This window comes from Coregonus clupeaformis, chromosome 35 (genome assembly GCF_020615455.1).
Source record: "Coregonus clupeaformis isolate EN_2021a chromosome 35, ASM2061545v1, whole genome shotgun sequence".
NCBI lineage: Eukaryota > Metazoa > Chordata > Actinopteri > Salmoniformes > Salmonidae > Coregonus > Coregonus clupeaformis.
Window position 1 is genome coordinate 13,221,877 of NC_059226.1, and position 2,187 is coordinate 13,224,063.

The window sequence follows — 2,187 nt, forward strand, 5'->3', positions numbered from 1 at the left end:
GCACTACTGTAAGTCGCTTTGGATAAAAGTCTCTGCTAAATTGGATATATAATATTGACTGGGTAAATGGGGAGTGAGAGGAACATTAAAATTAGGCTCTAAATCAAAACCTTTTTCCCCAAAAGCCACCACACAGCTGCAGCTTTAGATGTATTACACTAGAGGGAGCCATCAGCAGTGTGTGTGTGTTTCCCTCTAATCAAATGATTGCCTACTTGCTGTCTACCCAGATAAACATTTCTGTGGAATTATACTGTGTGTCGTTTCTTTCACCCTGCGATGGCCCCCCCGGAGGTAGGTCTCCTTGTTGTCAAAGAGGCAGAGGCACAGAGTATTCCTCTGGCCCGTCTGCTGCTCACCGTCCACAACCTCCCAGCACTGGTTCATGTTGATGGAGCCCTGGGGCAGTATACTGGGCTGGGGACATAGAGGTAGAGCCGACAATGTGTGTCTTGCCTCTATCCACATCTATCCTAAGCAGAGTCAGTTTAGATGATGCACACGCTAAGTAGAAAAGGTGCTCTGCTCTCACCATGTCATCCAAGGCGTAGCGCAGTACACCATGCTCATGCAGCACAAAAAATCTCCTCTGCCTCTTTCAAGGAGAGCGACAAGGTTCAGAGAGGGAGAGAGAGAGAGAGAGAGAGAGAGAGAGAGAGAGAGAGAGAGAGAGAGAGATAAAGAGAGAGAGAAGAGAGAAAAGAGAGAAAAGAGAGGAGAGGGATGGAGGAAGTGATAAAGGGAGAACAGAGGGCAGATTCATTTCATATGGAAAAACAAAGTGATTAACATTCAACTTCATTTTCACTAAAAAGGTCTTTAATGTTATTTTCTTCTCCCAATCTTTACTTTAACATTGTGGTTTTATTCCAGTGCCAAAAAGGGAAGGAAAAAAGTAAATAAAGGCGTGTGAGGTGAAAAGGTCATAGTTTGGAGGGTCATGGGCCCGTATTCATAAAGTGTCTGAGTAGGACTGCTGATCTAGGATCAGATCCCACCTGTCCAGATTAATCTTATTCATTATGATCTTAAAGGCAATGCTCTGAGATGCTTATGAATACAGACTGTGGTTTCCTTACCCTTGTCTTGTGAGCTGGGTTGGCAAAGTTCAGGCCTGCTGGTGCCAGAAGGAGCCATCCTACATATATAGACTTAGCCTGTAGCACAAAGAACAACACAGGAGCATCATCTTCATCTTACTCTGTAGCTCAGTTGGTAGAGCATGGCGCTTGCAACGCCAGGGTTGTGGGTTAGTTTCCCACAGGGTTGTGGGTTACTTCCCCTTGTCCCTCTACTGTATTTAATACACTATTTCACACACTCTTGTAGACTACGCAGATTAGGTTTATTTGAACATCTTGGTACATATACCAGAAAATGCGATGTCACAAAATAGTGAAAGATATGATCGCGCCTAACTATGGACAGCGCATCATCAATAAATCACATCAGCATGTGCTGACCAGCTGGCAAGTATATTCACTGACATTTTCAACCTGACCCAGTCTGTAAGACCTACATGTTTCAAGCAGACCACCATTGTCCCTGTGTCGACAGGGCTGTAGTGGACCGGCTCGAAAGCTTCAAGTTCCTCTGTGTCCACATCACTAAGGATCTTTCATGGTCCAAACCCACCAACACAGTCATGAAGAGGGCACAACAATGTCTCTTTCCCCTCAGGAGGTTGAAAAGATTTGGCATGGGCCCTTAGATCCTCAAAAAATTATACAGCTGCACTATTGAGAGCATCTTGACTGGCTGCATCACCGCCTGGTATGGCAACTTCTTTATTCCTAGTTGTAAGTACGTCTACCTCAATTACATCGTACCCCTGCACATCGACGTGGTACTGGTACACCTTGTATATAGTCATGTTATCGTTACTCTGTGTATCTATTATTACTTTATTATTACATGTTTTACTTTTCTATTATTTCTCTATTTTCTTTCTCTCTGCATTGTTGGGAAGGGCCCGTAAGTAAGCATTTCACTGTTAGTCCACACCTGTTGCTAATAAAGGATTTGACGAATAAAATGTTATAAGTAATAAACAACAAAAAGGTATACCACTAAATCAATAAATATGCATCTGAATATCTTTAGTGATGGAGAGTGTAATTTGCATTGTTTGAGAGCTCTTTCCAAGAAGGATGTCTGCTGTTTGTTATAGCTCTCGAAAACCTTTCT

The 2,187-nt window shown here is 43.0% G+C and overlaps 1 protein-coding gene across 1 annotated transcript; it reads right to left on the reverse strand.

Annotated features, from left to right (window-relative positions):
• Nucleotides 1-222: 222 nt before the first annotated feature.
• On the reverse strand, nucleotides 223-1,873 carry LOC123482667 (myosin phosphatase Rho-interacting protein-like). Its single transcript, XM_045211142.1, has 4 exons — nucleotides 1,814-1,873; nucleotides 1,080-1,157; nucleotides 533-595; nucleotides 223-417 (listed from the first exon to the last, which is right to left on the reverse strand). The coding sequence occupies exons 1-4, from the start codon at nucleotides 1,871-1,873 to the stop codon at nucleotides 223-225; spliced, it is 396 nt and encodes a 131-aa protein (XP_045067077.1).
• Nucleotides 1,874-2,187: the final 314 nt, after the last annotated feature.